This window comes from Filicampus tigris, chromosome 21, assembly GCF_054856515.1.
Source record: "Filicampus tigris isolate MCC_2025a chromosome 21, RoL_Ftig_1.0, whole genome shotgun sequence".
Classification (NCBI taxonomy): Eukaryota; Metazoa; Chordata; class Actinopteri; order Syngnathiformes; family Syngnathidae; genus Filicampus; species Filicampus tigris.
This window is the reverse complement of record NC_141237.1, coordinates 14,143,996-14,169,495: the sequence shown is the minus strand read 5'-3', so window position 1 is coordinate 14,169,495 and position 25,500 is coordinate 14,143,996. Positions and strand designations below refer to the sequence as shown.

Here is a 25,500-nt window from a genome sequence, read left to right as displayed (position 1 = left end):
TGTGTAATAAAAGCAAAAATATGTATTGAAGTCAAAACTGACCTGACTAAATGATTTTTCCTTTTTCATTATTATTTTTTCTATTTATAATAAGTGAAAGTTCAGTTAGTTCTAATTTTCTTTTACTACATGGAGACAACATTTCGAGGTGATTTGAAAAAAAAAAAAAAGGTAAATAAGAAACGAGCGCATCAGACTCTAATAATGGCGTCTATTGTAGTTTGTCCGATTGATGGTGCCGTAGCGTGACATCATTTGTCACCGGCAGATGATTTGCATTTTGATTGTGAACAGCCAATCAGAATCACTACGTTTTACATATGGCAATTGATGGCACTAAGTTCATCAAATCATATCTAAAAAAGCACAGTGACTTATTTTTTTGCCGTTCATTCGCTTCGTTTTACTTAGGTTTGTTCCTGCTTGTATTTTGTGTCTATGATTTGCATTTTATTTTATGAAACCGTGACAGTGATTATTGTCACAAACAATAACTTCTCAGCCCTCTAGGGAGTTGTCAATGGTGGAGAGACAATCAAATTGCATGGCAGAGAGTTGACTCGCGCACTCACGTCGTTACGTGAAGCTCCAAGTGCGACAGCGACAAGCTGTAAGCGAATGATGGTTATTAGAAGAGCAGCAACTTGCTGCTGCGATTTGCCGCAATTTATATATTATCCGATTAGTCGATTAATCGCGACATATTTGCCGCTTCATCGGCATCACATAATTAAATCCATAAGTAAGTTCATTCATTTATTAACATGTCAGGAATGATGGTTTAAGTTGCAAACTTTAATACAAACTGAATGTACTATCATCTTGTCTTTATCATTAGTTTGTACATAAAGAATTCAAGTTGTAAGTGAATGATGGTTATTAAAAGGGCAGCAACTTGCTGCTACGATTTGCCGCAATTTATATATTATCCGATTAGACGATTAATCGCGACTGTTACTAGTCGACTAGTAAAATAATCGTTTGTGGCAGCCCTAACCATAAACCAATATGGGAATTCCACATTTACGGACATCGTATAATCAGTTAAAAGTGTTATAGTCAGCGTGCCCTGATCTGACCATGGGACCAGCCGGAAAGGATCAGCCCACATTATGTTTAGAATTTGAAGACAGTATAAATGTGAGTGCTGCATGTTCGACCGTTACCCTTTCTGCCCTCGCTCGTGTCGTGTGAGAGCATTCACGAGGATGGAAAAGCTGCCCAGATGTGATCATTGTATGATTCCTGAACTTCAGAGATGGAAAAGAAAACAGATGAGAAAATTCAATCGACTTGTGTGAGCCTTTATTTACATTGGATACTGTTGGAAAATTTCAGCAGGTTGAGCCTTTATTTACATTGGATACTGTTGGAAAATTTCAGCTGGTCACTTACTTGGGATGTAAGCTCAATTATTAGTTCACAAATAACCGTTTTCCAATGCGTGTTTGTTTGAACTTTCAAGAAAGCATCCAATGTAAATCAAGACTCACACAAGTTGATTGAATCATCTCGTCTATTTCTTTCAATCTCTGAAATGCAGGAATCAGACAAGGTCAGATATGGGCTTCTTTCCTTACCTCGCGAGCACTTACACCCATGGGGGCGAACTAAGAAAATGGGCGCTGTCTAAGATGCAACCCTCACATATATAGTGTTGTCCTGTGAGATAAGTCTAATAAAAAATGCAGAGCTGGGCAGTCCATCACTGGGCCGGACCGGTCAGACCCTCCGTCCGGCCCGGCCGGATGCCCATTTTTGGGGCGGAGGGGTGGGGGGTGACAAATTTAAAAAAATGGCTAAGCATGGCCAAGTGGATTTTTAGTCCGGCCCACTAATCGGCCCTCATGCGTGTGACGTGCTCGCGAGGCGGCCAAATTTAATCTCAGCTTGCTCGGTGAAAGGCTTCTTTTTAGCCTTATTTCAAAACAAATTGTGTCCGGGAGGAAAGTCAAGCTGCGCGCAGCACTCAAGTATGACACTGGCACATCATGCACTTCACTACTTCCGGAAATGCGCCGTAGCAAACCTGTTTGTAGTGGTTTGCTGGCATGCTTTTATTTTGAAGGCAGGGAAGTGTGAAGGAGGGGAGTGTGGAAAATAGGTAACTTGTTGCTTGCAGACTTGTCTGTTGGACCCAAATAATTATGCAATATGACAAAACCAACCCCATGGCTCGCAATGGAAGTAAGTACACGCAACTGGGTTGTTGTGTCTTTCACAACTTAATAACTTGGAAAAGTCTCGGAGCTCAGCTTCTTTTTCTTGCATAAACGGCATTCATTCACAGACGAGTTGAATCACTGATAACACTTGAAATTAAATAATCACTCCGCGCACGTCGCGGTGCACTGAGGAAATCACAGGGCGAATAACTATGCCTGGAAAAGTAGGTCCATACACTACATGGGTAAGTACGTCAGTAAGTGGCATGTTTGAAGCGTGTCCGCAGCGGGTTTGAATAGCTAGTTAGCCAGCTAATTGTCTTTAAATAAACCTCTTCCGTTAGCATCTCTCCTGCGGGGGCATCGTGCATGGTTTTTTTGGGGGGCGGAGGTCGGAACAGGGCGGGGGCCGCCAATGTTCACAAATATGGCCGGGGGCTCGCGGCCAGAAGGGTACCCAGGTCAAGGGTGGAGGGTTGCGGTCACAAAGTTCTTCTACCCCTTTCAGATGTCCCTCAAAGCCACATTCCAATACATTAGACAAAGCTGTATTCGTGCACTTATGTGAAGGCCTGTTGGTGTGTGTGTTACACAAGACACAAATAGTTTTCTTTCTTCCCTTACTATTGATTGTTATATAACTGCTTATGTGGAAGGACTAGGGATGGGAATTTCGACTAATTTGCCCGCCGACTAGTCTAAAATTTTATATGCGACGAGTCGACTAGTCTATAAGCAAGAAAACATGAAATTTAATACATATTGAATTCAAAGTTTAAAATGCAAATGTTTTTTGTATTTACTTAGGGGCTATTTCAGCCCAAACATTAAGGACAGTTTGTTCATTTAAATTCTATTAATGTAACAACAACTGACTGAATAAAAGTGAACAATTGAAAGAGAAATACATTTGCCAATGCAATGCAATGCATGGCATTTATGAATAATGTAATGAGTAATGGTACCAACTCCCAGTCCAGCAGGGTTTTATTCGCCATATGTTAGGTGCATTATCATGCACACAGGCGACGACTTCATTTTCTAGTGTCACGTATTCATCACATTCCGCCGGAGAGCAGCCAAGTTTTCAGCTGTGTGTCTTTCCTCCAAGGCGCATGACGCACAGAGCTGCGGTGATGACCTTCGTCCACATACGTTATACACGTTATAGTCATATAAGATTCGGTGGCTATGGACGTCCATCCGTCTGTAGTTAAGGCATTGGCCACATAGCTGACCCGCTCAAATGCTCGTAGTATCTCCTCTTTCATTTGGTAATGGCTACTCTCGAGTTGGGGCGTTATTGTTTTGCAACTTGGCACCACGTACTCAGACTCGATATACAGCATTAATTTTTCGAACCGTCTGCCCTCAACAAAAGAAATATTGCGTCATTTTACAAATTAGTTGGGTAATCTTTGCTGTGCGGGGAGCATCACAGCGCCTGGCTGGAACAAACGCTTTACTTTGGATGTGGTTTCTCATCGCTCCGAGAGAGTGGTTGTAAGCGAGTTTATGCTTACAAAGCCTACAGACGATCTTGTTGTCATGTGCTGCATCAAAATACTCCCAAACGGTGATGTTGTTTTTCGTGGTAGCTTCGACATCTTCAGAATTTACTTTTCTTCCTCAAACTTAGTGTCCCCGCCCCCTACTATGTGTGCGCGCGGGCGTGCGTGCGGGCGGGGTGCACAGCTTGTTGACAGAGGCAGAGGCGTGAGGAACAAGATGCGTGATTCTTAATGCGGCGTTTAACCGACTAGTAAAATACTAAACGTTTAATAAATTGTAGACGGTTAAATGGTTAAACGACTAGTCGCGCACATCCCTAGTAAGGACATCTAGCGGTTTGTGTGTGATGACCACAAATGTATAATGAAATTACCGTCTGATCAACATATGGCTAACATATTGGCTAATATGAAGCCATCCATCTAGAGTCAGTAATTAGCAGCCTAATATTGGACAAATCCTTCAATACCTTCTTGAAAGCTAAAACGAAAACGCGTTGAGTAGGGAGTTGTTTTGTAAATTGCTTATTGGGCTTATGGCCTCGAGACCTGTAAAACACACAACTGTATATTGCCGTGTCTCCTGGTGACACAGGACCCATTGATACCCTTTTAAATTGCATTTTAGATATTAAGTCATGGATGGCAGAAAGTTCCGACAGCTTAATCAAGGACAAAACTGAGGTTTTAGTTATCGGCCCTGAGGTTCAGAGAGAGACACTTCTACCAAAACTACAAGATTTAAAACCCTCAGAATGTGTGAAGAACCTGGGCGTCATCTTTGACTCTGAGCTCAGTTTTATTCCTCATGTTAAAAATGTTACTAAGTTTCTATCACCTTAAGAATATCGCCAGACCAGAGTCTGCTTGTTTCTCTCTCAGGCTAACACGGAAGTGCTGATGCATACTTTTATTTCCTGTCGTTTAGATTATTGTAATGCCCTGCTCTCTGGCCTCCCCAAAAAGAGTATTTCTTCTTGACAACTACTGCAAAATTCAGCCTCTCGGGTGCTGATGAGAACCAGAGGGCGGGAGCACATTACACCAGTTTTAAAATCGCTGCATTGGCTGTGTGTTTCAGGATCGATTTTAAGACACTTTTATTAGTTTATAAATGTGTTAATGGTCTTGGGCCATCTTATTTATCTGATGTGCTTTTATCATACCAACCCTCGCGGATCCTGAGGTCCTCTGGCACCGGCCTTTTAAATATTCCTATAATGAGGACCAAAACGCATGGCGAGGCTGCATTCAGTCATTTTGATCCTCAACTTTGGAATAGCCTGCCAGAGGACGTCAGGTCCGCAGGGACTGTTGATAGTTTTAAGAGGAAGCTCAAGACCTACCTTTTTAGTTTGGCTTTTAAATAATTTTATGTAATTTATCTTTTTCTTTTGATTGGGGACTATTTTTACCATATCTTACTGATTTTAGTTCTTAGATTATATTACTGTTTTGTCTTTTAGTTTTGTTGTTTTTGGTTGTTGTTAGCTTTTAGCTCCAGTGTTTCCTCATAGGGGGCCTCCGCTTTGGGGGCGGTGGCTGCCCTTCCCGTTTGGGGCGTCGTCGCAGGGGCTCCTTAGGTCCAGGTGACCGGGGGCCTCTACACTAGGTGTGGGGTAGGCCTGCACGATGTGTCTTTTGAACATCGCAATTGCGATGTGCGCATGCGCAATAGTCACATCGTAGGACGTGCGATGTTTTAACTTTTTTTTTTTCTTAGAACATGCAAACTTTTGTTTTGCTTCAAAAAAGCAGCAAGCTACTCCGAGCTCTTACACAGCCTGTCTCGCTCACCCCCTCCTTCCTGCCAATCAGTCACCGGCCCCTCCCCCTCCACTCTGCTGTCGCTCTGAAAACACTAACAGGCGAGGAGACGACAGCAACAGAAGCGGCAGTGGATTTAGTCCCCAAAAGAAAGTCAACATCCAAAATATTAATGTATTTCGGCTTTAAAAAGGAAGATTCAGAGCAACATAACATCCTGTGCCAACAGTGCCTTGCCGTTGTTGCTGCAATCGCCGTCACAAGCCCCTGTATGAGCAGTTCAAACTAAGAAGTGGGACCCGAGGTGAAACTGCATCTACTCGAAAAACAATTACAGACGCCTATACGCCAGCATAACTCCTTAGGATAATAAGTCCAAACAGCACAGACATCTTTGTGATTTCACGGATGCAATATGTTTTACAGACCGTTTTAGGTATTGTTATATTTTTGTGAACAACTGTGGGGACTAATGCACCTACACTTTAAGTTTTAATATTTTTGTTGTAATTTGTTTACAACTTTGCTGCAGTTTCACAAAGTTTTTTTATCTTAATGAGATATTTTTGTAAACAACTCAGGCACTAGTACACCTGCTTTTTAATTTTTAAATATTTTCTAGTTTAGTTTAAAGGTGTTTATTAGGGGTTTTCCAGGGCCGATACCGATTATTAGTAGTCCAGGAGGCCGATAACCGATATTTGAACCCGATATTAATATGCATTAAAAACAAAATGGCCGTATAATTGTAGAATAATAAAAACTCCAGCTTTTGACTGTTTAGATTACTTTAAGCAGATGTTTATTAATCAGCTTTTGTGATTTGCAATATGTTAAAGTTTTTTTTATATCTTAGAAAATGGACAGCTTAGTTTTAAAATTCTAACAAAATGTACAGGGAGCTCCCAAGCTCAGCAGCATGTCTTAGTTAAATGAAAACACACAATTAAATACTGTATCTCCTTTAAGTTTACAATAGTAATAGTTTCCCCCACATTCAATATACTGTAATACAAATGTTCATCTTTCGCTTATCACTTATTATCTTTGTTTTGAAGTTCAAAAACAAAAAATCCTCAACGCAGCAACTGGCCAGCGACGAAATGAAATATCTCATCAACGCGATTGTCTTCTCGCGGTTTGTTTTTGTGGGTGTTCCTTTATTCTTGCGTATCTCATATGCAGCTGCCGTCTTCGTCATCCTGGCTTTCTGTGGCAGAAAGTCGTGACAAGCTCAGCCATTACTGACTTTCACTCGCAGTGCTTTACTATTAATTTCTGCATCAGCTTTAATGTGGCTTACAATCACAGACACATACAATCACATACATTCACTCACTTCTTATTCCCTATCAATTTTATCAGCAACCTTCTTTCAAGTGGTTCAGCCTTTCTCCGCAGCCATGGGGGGTTGACGCAGCAAATTAATGGCTAGTTGGGAGTTATCCTGCGAGCTAACTACTAGCGGGGGGCGGCAGCTTTATTTATATAGCACATTTAATACACAAGGCAACTTAATGTGTTTTGCACGGAATTAAAATTGCTCTGAATTCAAGTGATTCACACTTAAGGCATGTGTAGAGTGACTGACAGTGAGCAGAGCTGCTGCTTCACTTGTGTTTATATAATGTTAATGGGCTCATAGTAATGTTGCAAGTAGTTGTGAGTTGTAGAAGAGATTTACTGAATTACAATTTTGCCAACGTCTGTAGCCTTCACATCCCTTCGCTCACTGGACCGTTTACAATATTTTCTCCTCTTACGCACCGTAACGCAGTGCTCTTGCTCAACTCTCTCGAAGCAACAAGCAGCTTTGACTGCTGATTGGCTGTTACCCACTGCACGAGCAACCAATCAGATGGTGCTGTGGGCGGGTCAATGCCGGACACAGTCACAGCCTCAGCAGACAGAGACGTGCGCTGCGGCCATGAGATCCAAAATAATTGGGTTTTTAATTGATCGCATATCGGCCACCAAATTAATAAAAAAGGCCGATGCCGATAATCGCCAAAATGATAATCGCGTGTGTGTGTGTGAGTGCTGATGTACTGGTGGATATGTGTGTCTGTTATGTTGTGTTTTGGACATTTTCATTGCACAGAACTTTGAGTTGCATTTTTGTGTATGAAAAGTGCTATATAAATAAATGTGATTGAATGATTGATTGATTGGAAACATTCCAACACTAGTAGTCTGTTCTTTTATTTATTTATTTTTATTGCATATTTGCACTTATACTGTAGGTGCTGTATATATGCTGACCAGTAGCCTGATTATATCATTTTTTTTTATACAAGTCCTCAATTTACAAACGAGTTCCGTTCTTACACTAGCTATGTTACCTGAATTTCCACGTATGTTGGATTTCACCGTTAAATTCGAAATTTACATCAAAATGCTTGGTTTAAAAAAACGAAAATACATTAAAATAAAAACCTAAGATGCTGTACTTTGCATTACTGCTGAGAGTTGGATGGAGAAGAAGGAGAGGAGGGCGAAAAGGGCAAAGATACTGCCTGCGCACAGACACGATCGAGACCCTCTGCACATGCACAAGCGCAAGGAATACTGGTCTTTGTAGTACAGGAAGTAATTGTATGCGGAAGTGCGGTGGTTGCACACCAAATACACAAGCAGAGGTAAATAAGCTCAGAGACGCAGCACAAAAGCACACTTTTGGAGCGAGGAGGAAACCGGCTGCTTCATTCCTGTGGTGGGTGACATGAATATCAAAGAATATTGTATTGTATTGTTTTGAATTTAGCGATTAGCACACTTAGCGACCGCTCGTTCGCCTCTGCGGTGAAAATGCTACTTGTTGGTGGGGTTCTTTATTTGTCACAACGGAGCAGATGATACGCAGCTCGTTGCTGCTTTGCACAGACTTAGTATAAATAAAGTCCGTGCTGCCACAGGGCAAGCTAACTTAGCACCTAGCATTCAAGCAGCTGCGAACAAAATGACCTCCGGGAGTACGGGCGACAGCTTGACGTAGGACAACGCTTTTTTTTAACCACTTCGGCGCTGGACCTGCTCACAGTAGCATGCCACTAATGGTGAGCGTGGGGGATAAGTGCCCTTAAAAGAAACTGCATCTTTGGCGATCTCGAAATCCCGTTGTCTGAGATCACCATTTCGATCCCCAAACGATTAATCCCTCAGCCCTATTTTGAATTTAACCCAAATATTGACTGCATGTAAACGTAGTCACTATGGTGCTGGGGACAAAGAGAAGAGGAAGAGAAACGTCATAGGTGGCGTGCGTCGTAATTCAAGGACTTCCTGTACTAAATATTTGCACTTTACTTAGAGCTACCGTATATATATTGTCGCTGTCCTGTGAAAAACACATGTCCAATTTTGGGGGGGAAAAAATCACGTTAATGTGATGTCTTTAACGCGGAAACACCATTAACGTAAAAATAAGAAAATTGAAAAAAATTGACATCAGTGTTTTTCACAGGACAGCGACGATATGCTGATCAGTAGTTTGTCATTCCCATTGATTAGTATTACTACTATTTAATTATTTTATTGCGTATTTGCACTTTACTTTTAACTACTATACAGTATATATGCTAATCAGTAGTCTGTCAATGTTATTTTTATCGGTCACAAGTGCGGAAGTGCGTTTTCAAACGCATGCCAAGCCTCTAAGGCGGCAGTAGTTGGCCAAATACTGTCCATTCAGAAGGAACTTCCGTCCTTTGGCGTCACTTCCACGAAACCAAAAACACGGCGGCAGGCTCGTTCGTGAGGACTGACAAGAACTGCTTTTAAACTTTTAAATGAGAAGCAGTAGTTGGCTGCGGGCATATAAGTAAGCAAAAAGCGCCTCGAGAATGGCTATAACCAACACAGCTCCGCAGGCATCCATGTTGATTCGCTTGAAAACACAAGTCGGGCAAGTGACGTCAGAGCATTTTTGTCGCGTAGCTACAGATAAACCATAATACCATGTGTATTTGACTTCTTGTGTCTCACAGACATCAGTCAAGATATTTGTCCTGAGCGGCAGAGGCCAGAGCACCCTCACATTAAAGAGGAAGTGGAGGATGAGGAAGTCTGCCATTTCCAAGAGGAAGAGGAGCAGATGTCTCTTTGCATCAAAAAAGAGGAGGAGCCTGAGCATCCTGACATGAAAGCGAGAGAAGGCCCCCACTACATTAAAGAGGAGGAGGAGATGTGCAAGCTGCCATTGACTGGTGTCCCTTTGAAGAGTGATGAAGGTCAAAATAAATGTGAGGTGAGCAGAGGGGCGGAGCCTCCAAGCAGCAGCTCATGTCAACACATGACAACAGAAGGTGATGGTGACCAATGTGGAGGATTGCAAGCAGACAGCCTCTTAGCTCCACTAACCGAGAGTGACAACATGTCGTCACATGCTGATGATGATGATGACTATGACAATGATGACGAGTTTAAAGGTGATGATGACAACAAAAGCTGGAAATGTTCTTACTGTGGGAGCACATTTACTTGGAAGAAGAATTTGAAACAACACATGAGAATACACACTGAAGAGAAACCTTTCGGCTGCACAGATTGTGGCCAAACATTCTCTCACAAGGGAAACTTAAAAAGACACACAAGAACCCACACTGGTGAGAAACCTTTTTCCTGCTCAGTTTGTGGCCAAAGATTCTCTCTGAAGGGAAGCTTAAAAACACACACAAGAACACACACTGGTGAGAAACCCTTTTCCTGTTCAGATTGTGGCCAAAGATTCTGTGAAAAGGGACACTTAAAAATACACACAAGAAGCCACACTGGTGAGAAACCTTTTTCCTGCTCAGTTTGTGACCAAAGATTTGCTCGGAAGGTAACTTTAAAAATACACGCAAGAAGCCACACTGGTGAAAAACCTTTTTCCTGCGCAGTTTGTGGCCAAAGTTTCTCTCAGAAGGGAAACTTAAAAATACACACAAGAAGCCACACTGGTGAGAAACCTTTTTCCTGCTCAGTTTGTGGCCAAAGTTTCTCTCAGAGGGGAAACTTAAAAATACACACAAGAAGCCACACTGGTGAGAAACCTTTTTCCTGCTCAGTTTGTGACCAAAGATTCTCTCAGAAGAGAAGCTTAAAAACACACACAAGAAGCCACACTGGTGAGAAATCTTTTTCCTGCTCAGTTTGTGGCCAAAGATTCTCTCATAGGTTTCAGGTCAAGAGGCACCAGTGTGCTAGTGAGAAATGCAGTCATCAAAAGGCATTCGATCAACATTTAAATGTTTAATATCTTACATGTACACCAAAATAAGTGTTTGCAAAAAGCTGATATTCGTATAATAATGGGATCTTTTATTTTGTCTTCTTGTGGTCTTTGTGGACAAGTGTTGAGAATTAGCACAGGTGCTAAAACACCTTAAATAAGAAGTCAACCCAAAGATATTTTTTTCACTAATATGTTCCCAGCAGGCCCACTAGTTAAAACACGGCATTCTGATTAATTTTGCGTTTGTGGAAAATAAGCAGCAAAATGCACTCGTTTTTAGCCATCTCCGTGGGCGGCCATTTTGTCTTCTGTCGACTGAAAATGACATCGCAACTGCTCACAGCGAGCAATCACGGCTGACCTGTTTTCTGAAACTGAGCCATGATTGGTCGTTGTGAGCAGTTGTGATGTCATTTTCAGTCGACAGAAGACAAAATGGACGCCCCCGTAGATGGCTAAAAATGAGTGGATTAACACTTGTGCCACAAACGCAATATTTATCAGAATGCCCTGTTTCAACTAGTGGGCTTGCATAGGACATATTCTCGAAAAAAAAATTGTTTGCGTTGACTTCCACTTTAACCCAGTAAAGTCTAAAGCACCTGGCTCAAAAGCTCCCCAAAACCTCAGGTCTTCTTTGGAATTACCCTTGAAAACCTGGAGTTTTCCCAGAAATTCAACACTTACAAAATAATTATCTCAGCCCCTGTAGCAGACAGAAACATAATTCCAAAAGATTTTGAGACCTTAGACGTGTGGCTTGCACACATGCCCGAGTTTATTCATCTTTACTGTTTCAATCGAAGATGTAAAAATAAAGTGTCAGTGTAAGAGAAGCACTATTTTTAATTTTAAAAATCGAGTGGTAATTACCATCCTCTATTTTGTTACAAAGACGTCGATATTGTCATTGTCTACAAACACATCTTAACTAGGGGTGGGCGATATGGCAGAAGTATCATATCATGATTTTTTAAAAATAAAATCACGATCATGATTTTATCATGATTCTTTTTTACATGTTTTTTTTAAGACTAATTTGCACATTTCTGACCATTTTCCTCATGTTAAACATAAAACATATTTAAAATGTGTATAAAACTGTAAAAGAAAAAAAAAGACATTTTAAGTCAGCTAAGCTTTATGAACAGGTTTTAATTTGAATAGTGACAATTTTTATCAAAATGTGCAGTGAATGTATACATAAAAGGTACCATAACGTAAACATAAAAACACAGCTCATAACGCAGGTCTAGGACTTTGAAGAGTCTTTTAAAGCCCTCGTTTTCCACTGTTTTGGAAATGGGAATCATGTCTTCAGCAAGATAATAAGTCACTGCCTCAGTTAGTTCTTTACACTGCTTTCTTGTTTTTTCATATGGAGTGCTCTTGTTAAATGACCGTTACCGTGGGTTGTGTTAGCTTGGAGCTAGCGGCTGCCTCCACCACTGGTCTACCAATGGTCTGATCTCCGTTTGCTTTGGCTGTAGGCGCTGACTTCCGAACCGAGTCTCCTCAAACTTTGCAAATAACTTGTTTGTGCTTTCTCCTCCGAGGAAAAGCCAAACCAAATCGACACTGTGGATTTGGAGTTTCTTTTCGGGACCGACTCTGCTTCATGGTGACGTTCCGCTATAGCCTCCCGCTATACAAACAAACAGGGAGGCGGGTAGTGTCACATACCGTGCACTGTGCGTGCTGTGATTGGTTGGTCGGGTGTACGCGTCAGCGTCTTTGCGCCGCCATAGAGCTAAACTGTTTAGAATGCCATGTAGACGATCAAACGATCTTTTGGCTTTAAGAGATTGTGAACACGTTAAACCGCTTAACGATATAATATCATCATATCGCCCACCCCTAATCTTAACCATATATCACGTTCGACTGGTTCTACTCGTTCAAAGTCCACAAGCGCATCGTCTATATCACTGCCGTTACTCGTTTCAAAGCTCCTGCGTCCGCCATTATGACTCGAAAGAATTCCAGAACATCCTCTGCGGGCTTACGACACCGTCACGTGTATATTCTGATGCGTTTCATTGGTCAAGAGAACAAAACTTGGATTAAAAAAAAGAAAATGAAGTATATGCTCTCCAGGCTTTAAGGGTAGAAGGACGGTTATGCACTCCCAACCTTAATGGGTTAAGCAATGCACATGTTTTGTCCAATGTTTTAGCGATCTCCATATGAACTAAGTTCATGATTGATGAAATATACTGTGAAGAAACGTTGACTTTTGATGGGTATAGTGGGGAATTAGTAAATATGATTCTGAATGAATTACAAATTATCATTTTTGTCAATGAAAAAGGTTGAATACAGTATGTTGACATATGAGGTCCTTGTTTAATTAAGCTATTCATTGTTCAGGTATTTGTTTACTTGTTCTCATCATTATTGTTTCTTGATTTATGTACATATTTATCTTAGTTCTGCTTCCGTTATTTTAGAATTGATAAATATTTTTTATTATTCCCCCACCACCATGACCCCCTGTAAGAATAATAATGTATATACAGTGATCCCTCATTCATCACGGTTAATGGGAACCTGCCGCGATAAGTGAAAACCACGAAGTAGAGTCGGACTTATGATTATGATTATTATTTTATATATTTATTGTACAGTTTTATTTTGGGGGGATTTGCGCCTCTGTTACGCTGTTGCGAACCCCCGACATAGTTCCCACACTTCTAAATACTTGTTACACAATCAATTTAACTTTAAAAATGCAAAATGAAGAATAAATACCAAGCTGCGGGCTGTGAGAAGAATTTTAGCTTCAACCGCGGCAGCGGACGATTACGACGGAATGTTCGCTAAAAACTACGCTAGTTTTAATTTTTATCATAAAATTGACTTACCTTAACTAGAATGCTGTAGTGTATTTTAGCCAAAGGTACAATCCTGCACTTTAAAATGCATGTCGTCGTCGTCGTTGTGAAAGTGAAAGTAAAAACGGCCGTGTCGTCTTTGCCTGCTTCTTCTTCTTCTTCCCTTTGTTGCCCCCTACTTAATTTAAAAACGAAGAAGAAGCAGCACGGCCACCGAGTGAATTATGCCTTAACTTTCACTCAATAGCATCAAACATCCTTGGGATAAAATGCAACGTGGGATTGTAGTTAAGGTAAGCTGTTTTAGGACAACCTAACACAAAAGTAACAAACACTTTCACACTTTATTTGGCAATCCAAGTCGTCCGTGCCGCTGGCCGGCCGGGAGCGTGCTGTGCTGCGCTCACGGCTATAAACACAGCTATTGTACTGTACTATCCAATTTTAACAAAACTTTATTAGAGTAAACGCATCATTACAAATACGGATGAGAAAGTATCCAGCTTGACTCTGACTAAATCAACGGCACATTTGAATAGTGGACGAGACTAGCGAGAGGCTGCGATGATGCATAGTCAGTCAGCTCACGTACAGTACAGTGTGTGGAAAAAGTAAATCCAGTTGTGCTCTCGCTGGTCGAGCTCACGCTGGGAACCAGTCACCAGTTTTATGAGTGCCTGCGGGTATGTACAAAGCCTCCGAGTCAATTCATATCTTTGAAACAACACGTCTTTCTGCAATACAGCTCCCGATATGGCTGTGTTGTTTAATTTTAAATTTGTTGTGAATGCTTCTGAAAAATCCGCGATGCACTGAGGGCGTGAAAGTTGAAGCGCGAAGTAACGAGGGATCACTGTAACGATTCATGTTAGATTTTTCATGATTAGTTAGCTTTATTAGCTTTGTAGGTTTAGCTTTATATTATATAAAAACGGGGGAATGAAAGGATATAATATATATAATAATGTATATCATTATTCATGTGTTAGATCTTTCATGATTAGGCTTGTTAGCTTTATTAGCTTGTGGGTTTAGCTTTAGCTTTTTCCATATCTAGGCCCAACTTGCTTGGTGTGCTTTGCTTCCACATATGTATGATAATGGCTCTCTCACACCCCCCCCCCCCCCCCCCCACACACACACACACATACACACGCACATAAAACAAGTTCAGAGTGTTCCAGCTACTTTCACTACCCTTTCCCTTAGTGCTGGAACACCTTTGTAATCAGGGACTCCTAAGAAAATAAAGAGGAGCGCAAGAGCCGGGCACAGGATTTTAGGAACTGTAATCGCACACTTCCCTGCGCTCTCCTTGCCAGAAAAAAGACAATATTGTGTCAAGTGTCTTCTCTCCTCATTGTGTGCGTTGTTTACTAATGTCTCACTTGTGTGAACCTGACATTAAATTGGTCCTCCGAGCCGGATCCCGATATGCCTGAAGTTTCCAGCTGCAGAGTCTACCTCCAGGTAAAGCCCGTGGCCACGGCTCTAAGACCCTTTCCGGGACTGGTCCTTGGCTCCACTTCTGGGAACTGAAGGTTGACAGGAAGCCGGAGGAGTGAAGACATCTTTGGGTGAGTAGGAAACTCATGACACTCGTGGATGAGGGAATTGCGCTCTGGTAAAAAACCTTGACAATACTAGTCCTTTGTCAAGTGGTACAAGACAGAGTGAGTCTTTAAAACTGTAAGACAGTTAGTCTTTAAAACTGTAAAACAGAGTGAGTCTATAAAACTGTGTAAGCCTTTAGAATACTAGTCCCTATCATGGCAAAACAAAGTGAGTCTTTAACTGTCTTACAGTTTTAAAGACTAACTGTCTTACAGTTTTAAAGACTGTCTTACAGTTTTAGTCTATAAAACTGTAGGACAGAGTTAGTCTTTAAAACTGTAGGACAGAGTGAGTCTATAAAACTGTGTAAGCCTTGAGAATACTAGTCCGAAATCATGGCAAGACAAAGTGAGTCTATAAAACTGTTAGGGCAACGGTGCCCTCTACGTACTAATTTGATAAAACGCTGCTAAAAGTGTGACTGTGTAAACTGTGTGAGTGAATGTAAACAGGATTGTAAGTGACAACTTTGTGTGGATGCAATAGGCAAGAATCCTCCGCCACTTGTGGTAGAAGCTTGAGGATTGCCACACACCGAATTGATTGTCACCCTGTTTTAAGGTAAAAGTCAGTGTAGGACACCCTAGGTGTCATAAAACTGACTCTACATCAAAAGAATGGGGAAAGCTAACAGTAAAATCGGTGATAAAAGTCATCCTAAACAAAACCTCACATGCAAAGATTGAAAATTTGTGGAGCGTCACAGTCCTTCCAAAATACAACACTTAAAGCTTTGGATAACAAGATATGACTTCGCTGCCCATCTTGAAAAAGAAAATAACAATAATAATAATGATGATAATAAACCTGCAGGATTTAATAAGAACTAAACGAGGAAAAAAAAACTGTGAAAAAGAAAAGGATGGCGAAGACCTGTGTACACTTAAATTCTGTGTGTGTATATATGTTTGTGCAAATCGTTGTGAAACCCTGTGTGAAGTGTGTAAGTGAACAGAGTGATTGGGAATTAAAATACCACTAGGTGTTTTATTCCATAAAATGTAGTAGGATTATGAACAGCAGACTGATGTGGATGCAGAAGCAAGCATTCTCCACCTGAAAAGGTTGAAGTGAGAATTACCACAACAGGAAATTTGAATTGCTGTCCTGCTGATAAAAATCCAGTTTTTAGAACACCTAGGTGTTAGCAAACTGGATCAAATTGTCTATACAATGGGGAAAATGGGTAGTAAAATTAAATCATAAAAAGCAACTTAAGGATTGGAAGTCTGTTGAAAAACAGGATCCTGATAAGAGCCAATATTTAGTCACATCGATAGCTGAACACGTTTTTAATGGTGGTTTAAGTTAATTACACATAAAGCAGCCGTGTTACAGGATTCAATCATGTAGCAGAAGCGTTTAATGGGCAAAAAGTAAGAAACGAAGATAATGTGACTTGAGCGGCGGCGCAGACATCAGGGAGGGGCATCTAAGGCCTCTGCTTCTCTCTTGTCTTACCCTGTGACAAGGCGGAACAATTCTTGTTCATTATTATAACATTTGGCTGAAGAAGAGCACAAAGTAAGCTAAAATAAACTACGAATGTAGAAATGAAAATAAAAATAAAGAAAAGTCAAATATTTGGGACGCAATCTTAGTGCTGGAAAAATAATTGTAGTGGGGAATAGAAAAAAAAATGCAATTCTCCAGGCTCCAACACATCAAGCAAAGAAGCGGATGATGTCATTTTTAGGTGTAACAAATCATTGCTGAATCTGGGCTCCAAATTGTGCGGGAATCATTGGTAAAATAATGTATGGGGAAGACCTCAAATGACATCACCTTTAAGGTAGACCGATGGAGCAGGAAGGTTTTTTTTGTGAAATAAAGCAAGTTTTAGTGTTAAGCACAGCATTATCTTAAATTATGGCGATTCCTTATTCAGTTGATAGATTGTAAAGGTCATTTTCTTACCTCAGTTTTGGTGCAGCAACATAGAGACAAAATGAAGCTAATGGTATATTTTTCTTTCGAATTGGACAGTGCATTGCCGCACTGTGTAAGAGCAGTTATTGCAGTATCCATTGCTGTACAAACAAGTGCAGCAATGGATGCGTGCCTCAGTTTCTAGTTGTTGTTTTGTGTTTTTAAGTGCAACCATAGTTTTGTTCCATCCCCTGATTTTGAGAGTGCCACGTGCAGTCTCTGCATTGTTTTAACAAACAACCATGATCTTTTATCACTAGCGAGACATTTACCCTGTATGACCACGCTGTTATTGCAACAACTGACTAAAGAGATGCATGATGTTGAACCCATTGCCACAATAACACACCTTTGCACCTTTGTATGAATAGAGGCATGATAACATCAACGGCAAGCCAGTTATGCATGCAGAACTCTTATCAAAGCTTTTAGACACAATACAACTGACACACACACTCTAGCCGTCTGCAAGTGTGCAACGCACACATCAGGCACAGACAGTGTGTCCCGTGGGAACACATTTGCAGTTAAGACAACTAATGTCGCAGCTACAGGACCAACGCATGTGTTAACAGTAAAAGACATACAAATTTACACAAGGACATATTAAAAATTAACCCTTTCAATCACAGTGGTCACTACAGTGGACAGCTATTTAAAAATTGCTTTCGCCTATATTAATTAATCTAAAGAAGAATCTTTATATTATAAATCATATCATCAAATCATAATTCATGCATGAAAGGGTTAGATTGATTACTTAAAATAGGTGCAACATTTAAAAAAAATAATAATAAAAAAAATGACGTCTATGTATGACCAAACAGCTTACTTATTTTACAATATAATACAATACAATTTTATTTATATAGCGCATTTCACAACAGCTAGGGCTGTAACAAAGTACTTTACATACAATACTATAAAAAGACCGTTATAGAACAAGTGGAATTCATAAATTAACATATAACACTATATTCAATAGACACCGGAAAAGAGGCGGTGCGGGTGAGAGAGGAGGAGTGGAGGATGAAGGAGAGAGAGTGTGTGACTGGGTGGATTGAATGGTTGTTGTACTTGTGTTGGCCGTAGCCGGTTTAATTAATAAAAACGTGTTCATTGAACTACGACTGATGGCGTATCATTGGGAGACCCTACAGTACTATGTAGCGCATTTTGAAGCGTGTTTGAAACGTTTCCACAGCGGGTTTGAATAGTAAATTAGCCAGCTAATGATCCTTAAAAAGCCTCTACCGTTAGCATCTCTCCCGCAGCGACGTCAATCACAGACACTTTTACAAAACTGTTATTTTTTGCAAGATTTTTTTCAAGTTATTTTTACCTAGTTCCTTGGCAATTAAGGGTCATCCATTCCCCAAAACGTCCTATATTTATATAATTTTACAAACCTTTCCTGAACTGTAGTCACCTTTAATTTTATAATTTATTTTTATATACAAAACTGATTGCACAAGGTATTTTCATTCTCATTTTGTTCACAAAACTAGCTGTCTTTTTATATTGTATTTTATTGTAATTTTTACAAAGGTCTCCTACCAATAATTTTTTTTATACCTATGTAGCTTTTATTGAATGTACATGCTTTTGTCACTTCAGATATCCACGCAAAAAAAATCACATTTATTCACATCCAGATAGGATGAAGCGATCATCACTGCAACCTCTGCGAGGTCACATGTAAAGCCCATGAGTTCCCCACTCTTTCCTCGTCCCCAAGAAGCCTTTGTGCTCTTTGTATATTTGATTACACTGTATACATGTTGTAAGGTTGTAGGGGATTCTGTACATCTCCCCGAATTCGAGCGAACACAAAGGTTGCAGACCCCTGGTCTAGCCAGTGAAAGTGTGCTTCCTTGCGGAATGACTCCTCCTTGACAATCCCCCAGAACGAGTGCACAACAGAGCTAGGTTGAGGATAACACATTCACCATCTTGAGGACAACATGGATGAAGATTTTCCGTATAATCTCCGGCGGTAGCTGTGAACATACAGAATTAGTTATAAATTAGCTGGTCTTCATCATCATCATTATCCTCTTCTAGCAAGGATAGTTCCTTACCATGGTAATCCCATCAAAAGCCCTTTTTCTTGAGATGTAGAAAATGGGGTCCAAGGAGCCGCTGGCCATCAGTTTACCTTCATTTGTAAAATGGGCAAATCTGCGAGCATAACTGCAAAGATGAAAATTAAAACAATTACAAAACTGCTGTACCGTAGTTTTAAAATATCTTCCAAGTTGAAGACACCACTACACTTCAATCTCCAAAATTTAAATATATAAAAATATTTATATAAAATATTTTGCACTACATTGCACCACCGCAAGTATGGTGTAGGATCCCCCTGTTTTGCTTTGTATATATTTTGTTATTCCTCCAACCACTAAGGAGCGGTGTTTGATTGTTTAACTTGAGATGAATTGGGAGTGGTGGCTAGACAGCCTCAGGGGTTTCCTGAGGTGACAGGTGTCACTGATTAGGAGGAAGCAAACAATTTTTCGATGAGCATGTCTTGTACTTTGGTGTTTTTTGTTGTGGATTTTGGTTTGAACAAGTATGATTTAAGAGATTAAATATGAATGAATGAATAGTTTATTTTTAGTTGTATGCATAATACAGAAAAGAAAAATACACAAATCATTTCAAATATCAATTGACAACCAAAAAAAGGAATAGGCTGAAGCACCAGGCTTATTATTGCCTATCCTATACTGTCCCATGAATCACCTAGAATTTCAATAGAACAAAATAAATAAATACTATACAGTCACATTTTAATCTCTAATTTTACATTTTGTCAATGGCCTTATACACAAATTATTTTGCATTTTATTTTTTTCTTAAGCCTCAACAAAGAACAACACAGCTTCAATGCATCATCAAGTCCATTCCACAATTTCACCCCAAAAACTGAAACACATCTGTATTTTATGTTGGGCCTTACTTTACATATTTCAAACATAAATAAACCTCATAAATGATAATTTCCTTGTCTTAACTTAAAAAAGGTCTGAATACCAACAGGTAGGCTTTTATTTATGACACGAAAAGGGATTTCCAATGTCTTCAGATACCATGAAATATCCAAATATCCATGAATTTTAAAATAGCAGATCCTATGAATAATTTATTAGTTGATTCTCTATAGCCAACCTTGTTAATTATTTTAATAGCCTTTTTTTGTAATTTAATAATAGCATCTATATTTGTTTTATATACGTTTCCCCAAATTTCAGCACAATATGTCAGGTGAGGAAACACAAGAGAAGAATACAATACATGAAGAGCTTTCTTGGTCAACAAATCTTTTACTTTGTAGAGAGCACACACGGATTTAGCCAGTTTACGTTTAGTGTATTGTAACTGGCGATTTTAATATACACATGGACAACATCTCGGACCCACTATCCAGAGATTTTTCAAACCTTTTAAACTGCTTGGATTTTAAACAGCACGTCTTGCAGCCAACTCACAACAGAGGACACACCCTGGATTTGTTTATAACCTATGGCTTGTCTGCTGGTGTGTCCTCTGTTGTTGACTTGGCAGTGTCAGACCACTACTGTGTCTATTTTAACATCGCCAGTTTTAACCATCTAGCAGTCCCGGTCAGAACAGTGAAGAAACGCTACCTATCTTCTGAGGTGGCAGCAAATTTTATCGAGCTCTTAAAAAACACTCCTGCTGACATTTTACCTGCACCCTGTGATCTTATTGTTGACAATTTTAACCTACATCTTAAATCATCATTAGATTCAGTAGCTCCACTTTTAATTAAAACAACAAAAACAAAGACTGTACCCCCGTGGAGAAACAATGCTATCAAAATATCAAAGAGAAAATGCAGGAGTGCAGAGAGGAGGTGGAGAAAAAGTAAACTTACAGTACACTATGAAATTTTATGCGAACAACTGAAATCTTACAATAAAACAGTAAAACTGGCAAGATCTTCCTATTTCTCAAACCTCATTACAGTCAATAAAAACAACCCCAGGGTTCTCTTCTCCACCTTTGAACTTTTAACTAGTTCTGATTTTAATAAGTCCCCACAGAGACCAACAGATGCTCTCTGTGAGGACTTTGCAGACCACTTCAGAAGTAAAATCGATGACATAAGATCCAGTCTTTTAGCCCGTCAAAACACAAGTTTTAATAAACCCGGACAATCATATTTACATGAGGAAACACTGGAAAGTTTTGCCCTGGTTGATGCAAGGACACTTGTTCGAGTTTTCTCCCAGGTAAACCCAACAACCTGCCTTTTGGATCCAATTCCCACATTTCTTTTTAAGACATTTTATGGATTTTTTGAAGAACAAATTTTAAATATAGTCAATTGCTCTCTTCAGACAGGCGTCTTCCCAGCTGCCTTTAAAACGGCGGTGGTGAAGCCCCTTCTGAAGAAGAGCGGTTCTGACCCGAGCGTTTTTAATAACTACAGACCCGTATCCAACTTACCGTTTTTAAGTAAGATTTTAGAAAAACTGGTTTTCATCCAGTTGAATCATTTTTTAAATACAAATAATATTTTGGAGAAATATCAATCTGGTTTTAGGATGAACCACAGTACGGAGACTGCTCTTTTAAGGATCTTAAATGATATTAGGTGCACTGCAGACGTGAGAAAACTCACAGTCTTGGTGCTACTGGATCTAAGCGCTGCTTTTGATACAGTAGATCACCAAATTTTATTAAATAGACTTAAAAATCTAGTGGGCATCTCTGGTACTGTTTTTGACTGGTTTTATTCCTATCTCACAGACCGATATTTCTTTGTAAGTATGGATACTTGTTCCTCTAAAACTCATGAAATTAAATGTGGGGTTCCTCAAGGTTCGATTTTAGGCCCCTTACTTTTTAATCTTTATATGCTTCCCCTCGGGGATGTCATCAGGGGACACGGCATCAGCTTTCACAGCTATGCTGATGACACGCAGCTGTATATTGCCGTGTCTCCTGATGACACAGGACCCATTGATACCCTTTTAAATTGCATTTTAGATATCAAGTCATGGATGGCAGATAATTTCCTACAGCTCAATGAGGACAAGACCGAGGTCTTAGTTATCGGTCCCGAAGGTCAGAGAGAGAAGCTTTTACCAAAACTACACATTTTTAATCCCTCACACTGTGTGAAGAACCTTGGCGTCATTTTTGACTCTGAGCTCAGTTTTATTCCTCATATTAAAAATGTAACCAAGATTGGTTTTTATCACCTTAAGAATATCGCCAGAGTCCGCCCGTTTCTCTCTCAGGCTAACACGGAAGTGCTGATGCATGCCTTTATTTCCTGTCGTTTAGATTACTGTAATGCCCTGCTCTCTGGCCTCCCGAAAAAGAGCATTTCACCACTGCAACTACTGCAGAATTCAGCCGCTCGGGTGCTGACGAGAACCAGAGGGCGGGAGCACATTACGCCAGTTTTGAAATTGCTGCATTGGCTCCCTGTGTGTTTCAGGATCGATTTTAAAGTACTTTTATTAGATTATAAATGTGTTAATGGTCTTGGGCCATCTTATTTATCTGATTTGCTTTTATCATACCAGCCCTCGCGGATCCTGAGGTCCTCTGGCGCCGGCCTTTTATTTATTCCAAGGGTGAGGACCAAAATGCATGGCGAGGCTGCATTCAGCCATTTTGGTCCTCACCTTTGGAATAGCCTGCCAGAGGATGTCAGGTCTGCAGAGACTGTTGATATTTTTAAGAGGAAGCTCAAGCCACACCTTTTTAGTTTGGCTTTCAACAACTTTTAAATAATTTATCTTTTCTTTTGATTGAAGATAATTCTATGTTTTGCTTTGAATGTTTTAAAGCACTTTGAGTTGCATTTTTATGTATGAAAAGTGCTATATAAATAAAATGTGATTGATTGATTGATTGATCCCAAAGGGATCAATAAAGTCAAGTCTAAGTCTAATATTTAGCTTATATCATACGTAGTTGCAGCATATACATAAATACTGTACATACAGATACATCCTATGGTTACATTGCTTAGATTAGATAGACTTTCCTTGCTTGCCCTTAAAATGCAGCGTTGTGTTTGTCATATATATTTTCTCTCTAAAGCAAGACAAGGTTAGCCAATCAATTGGTGTTCAGTAGCATGCTTTTAGTAAGAGCTGAAAGACACGAGCGTGAGTGTATGTGTGTGTTTGAAAAGGGCTGCGGGCCTGTTTGCGTGAGTTGAATCCAATGTTTGTTTTTTTTCGATTGAAGGGAAAGTCAGCCCAAACATTTTTTTTTCAAGAATATGCTCCATGCAAACCCACTAGTTCAAACAAGGCATTCTGGTTAATATTGTGTTTGTTGGATATGAGTTAAGTTGTAAAATCCATCAATTTTTTACCATTTCAAGGGTCGGCCATTCTATTACTTCAGTCGACTGAAAATGACATCACAGATGCGCTGAGGGCTCAAATAACGACCAATCATGGCTCAGTTTCAGAAAACAGGTGAGCTGTGATTGGTCGTTACGTGAGCCCTGAACAACTGTGATATAATTTTCAGTTGAAAGACGTGACAAAATGGCTGGCCCCAGCGATGACTAAAAACAGGTGGATTAACTCTTATTCCACAAACGCAATATTTATCAGAATGCCTTGTTTCAGCTAGTGAGCTTGCAAGGAGCACATTCTTAAAAAATAATATGTTTGGGTTGACTTCGCTTGAATAAAGTATTTGCATAAGAAAATCAATCCTCTTATTCATGTTAAGGGTATTGAAATTACAATAAATAAAATATGCCATTAGCTACCAGTTAACTATGAAAAAATGCCATTAACTATGATTGAAAATTTAATTCGCTTGACAGCACTAATTACAATATATTACATGAATATATAATATATAATCTTCTATAATATATGTATCATTAATATATAACCCGAATGTATTGACAACATGTAATATATTGCGAAAATAATATATTGGAATATATTGCAATATATTCCAAATAATATATTGATAAATATATTTTTCTTTCGTAAGGGAAATTGACACAAATATTCATAAAAAATCAAGTGAAACACTTTTTCTCATTCTGTTTGCTGTAGTAGGTGGCAAAGCGAAGCATCTAACTACTACACCTCAAATTTTTGCCATAGAGGTCATTTTGGAGAAGTTGGAGCCAGTCCAAGGACCAATAGCAAACTGCATTGGCAAAAATATTCGTAAAAAATCAGGTGACACACTTTCTCATTCTGATTGCAGTAGTAGATGGCAAAGCGAAGCCTCAACTACACCTCAAATCTTCGCTATACAGTACTGTATAGGTAATTTTGGAGAAGTTGGAGCCAATTCAAGCATGAGCACAATGCTAAATTGGCACAAATATTGACCAAAAACCAAGTAAAACCTTTTCTCATTCTGATTGCTGTAATAGGTGGAAAAGCAAGGCCTCTAACTACTACACCTCAAATTTTCATCATATAGGTCATTTTGGAGAAGTTGGCGTCAATTCAAGCATGAGTATAATGCTAAATTGACACAAATATACATAAAAAAAATCAGGTGAAACACATTTCTCATTCTGACTGCTGTGGTAGATGGCAAAGGTAGGCATCTAATTACAACACCTCAAATTTTTGTTGGAGCCAATTCAAGTAAAGCCAAAGTAGGAGACATTCAGTAGTGCGTGCGCATAAACTATTTTTTTTTTTTCAAATGTCATGTCTGGGGCTCCGTACACACCGGAAAACAGACAAAAATTTGTGTAAGAATAATAATGCATTTTATTATTCATGTGTTTGATTTTTATCATTAGGCCAACTTGCTTGGTGTGCTTTGCTTTCACATATGTATGTTAATGGCTCACACACACACACACACACACACGTTGACAAAACAAGTTCATAGTGTTCCAGCTGCTTTCGTTCCCCTTTCCCTTAGAGCTGGAACACCTTTGTAATCAGGGACACCGAAGAAAAATAAAAAGAGAGGGGGTGCAGGAGCCGGGCAGAGGGTTTTAGGAACTGTAATCGTACACTTCTCTGCGCTCTCCTTGCGAGTAAAAAGACAATATTGTTGCAGAATGTCTTCTCTCCTCATTGTGTGCATTGTTTACGAATGTCTCACTTGGTGTGAACTTGACATTAAATTGGTCCTTCGAGCCGGATCCCTACATGCTGGAAGGTCTCCAGCTGTCGAGTCAACCTCCAGGTAAAGTCCGTGGCCACGGCTCTAAGACCCTTTGTGGGACTGGTCTTTAGCTCCACTTCTGGGAACTGAAGGCTGACGGGAAGCCGGAGGAGTGAAGACATCTCTGGGTGAGTAGGAAACTCACGACAGTGAATTGAGTGAATTGCGCGCTGGTAAAAAAACCATGACAATACTAGTCCCTGGTCAAGTAGTAAGACAGAGTGAGTCTATAAAACTGAGAGACAGAGTGAGTCTATAAAACTGAGAGACAGAGTGAGTCTATAAAACTGAGAGACAGAGTAAGT

At 39.8% G+C, this 25,500-nt stretch overlaps 1 protein-coding gene across 3 annotated transcripts in view; it reads left to right on the top strand.

The window, feature by feature from the left end:
- Positions 1–25,500, top strand: part of LOC147127728 (uncharacterized) — a 47,937-nt gene that overhangs the window by 8,242 nt on the left and 14,195 nt on the right. The window contains exons 1-2 of one of the 3 annotated variants that reach the window (XM_086020350.1): positions 8,033–8,156; positions 9,430–10,923. In XM_086020350.1, the coding sequence (XP_085876476.1) occupies positions 9,537–10,679 (1,143 nt within the window). In that variant the 5' untranslated portion in view covers positions 8,033–8,156; positions 9,430–9,536 and the 3' untranslated portion in view covers positions 10,680–10,923. Of the gene's footprint in view, positions 1–8,032; positions 8,157–9,429; positions 10,924–25,500 lie in introns of those variants that run through there. The other 2 variants (XM_086020349.1, XM_086020348.1) reach the window with 2 other exon arrangements.